The following is a 365-nucleotide window of genomic DNA, read 5'->3' on the forward strand; positions in this document are numbered from 1 at the left end:
CACGCAAGGGTGGCAAGCGGCAGAGGCTGGAGGACACATTCACAATGGGGGGACACCATACCTGGTTGATTTTGTTCTGCAGGTCCTTCGCTTGCTGCTCTGCCTGCTGCTGCTCCTCCTTGAAGCGGGCCAGCAGCGCCACCTTCTCCTGGTTCCAGTTCTTCTCGCTGATCTGCAGCTGCTTGGTGAGGTCCATGACGGCACTGTAAGACTCGGCTAGGAGATGCTGGTGCTCCTCCCGCTCCCTTTTCCATGCGCTCCCTTTTCAATGCTACCTTCCAGTCCGGCAGCGCACGCTCTGTGATCCCTTTGCCTGCCTTTGACTCCAGCTGTGGGGACACATTGGTGGCTGTAGGGGATCTGTG

The 365-nt window shown here is 58.6% G+C and overlaps 1 protein-coding gene across 1 annotated transcript in view; it reads right to left on the reverse strand.

The window, feature by feature from the left end:
- Positions 1-61: 61 nt before the first annotated feature.
- The window catches only part of SOGA1 (suppressor of glucose, autophagy associated 1), a gene marked incomplete at its 3' end in the record, with an annotated part of 20,475 nt that continues 20,171 nt past the window's right edge, over positions 62-365 (reverse strand). Inside the window, 2 exon segments of the mRNA XM_010157194.1 lie at positions 62-250; positions 252-329. Coding sequence (XP_010155496.1) covers positions 62-250; positions 252-329 — 267 coding nt within the window.

The sequence above is a fragment of the Eurypyga helias genome, unplaced genomic scaffold (genome assembly GCF_000690775.1).
Source record: "Eurypyga helias isolate BGI_N326 unplaced genomic scaffold, ASM69077v1 scaffold26668, whole genome shotgun sequence".
NCBI classification, from domain to species: domain Eukaryota; kingdom Metazoa; phylum Chordata; class Aves; order Eurypygiformes; family Eurypygidae; genus Eurypyga; species Eurypyga helias.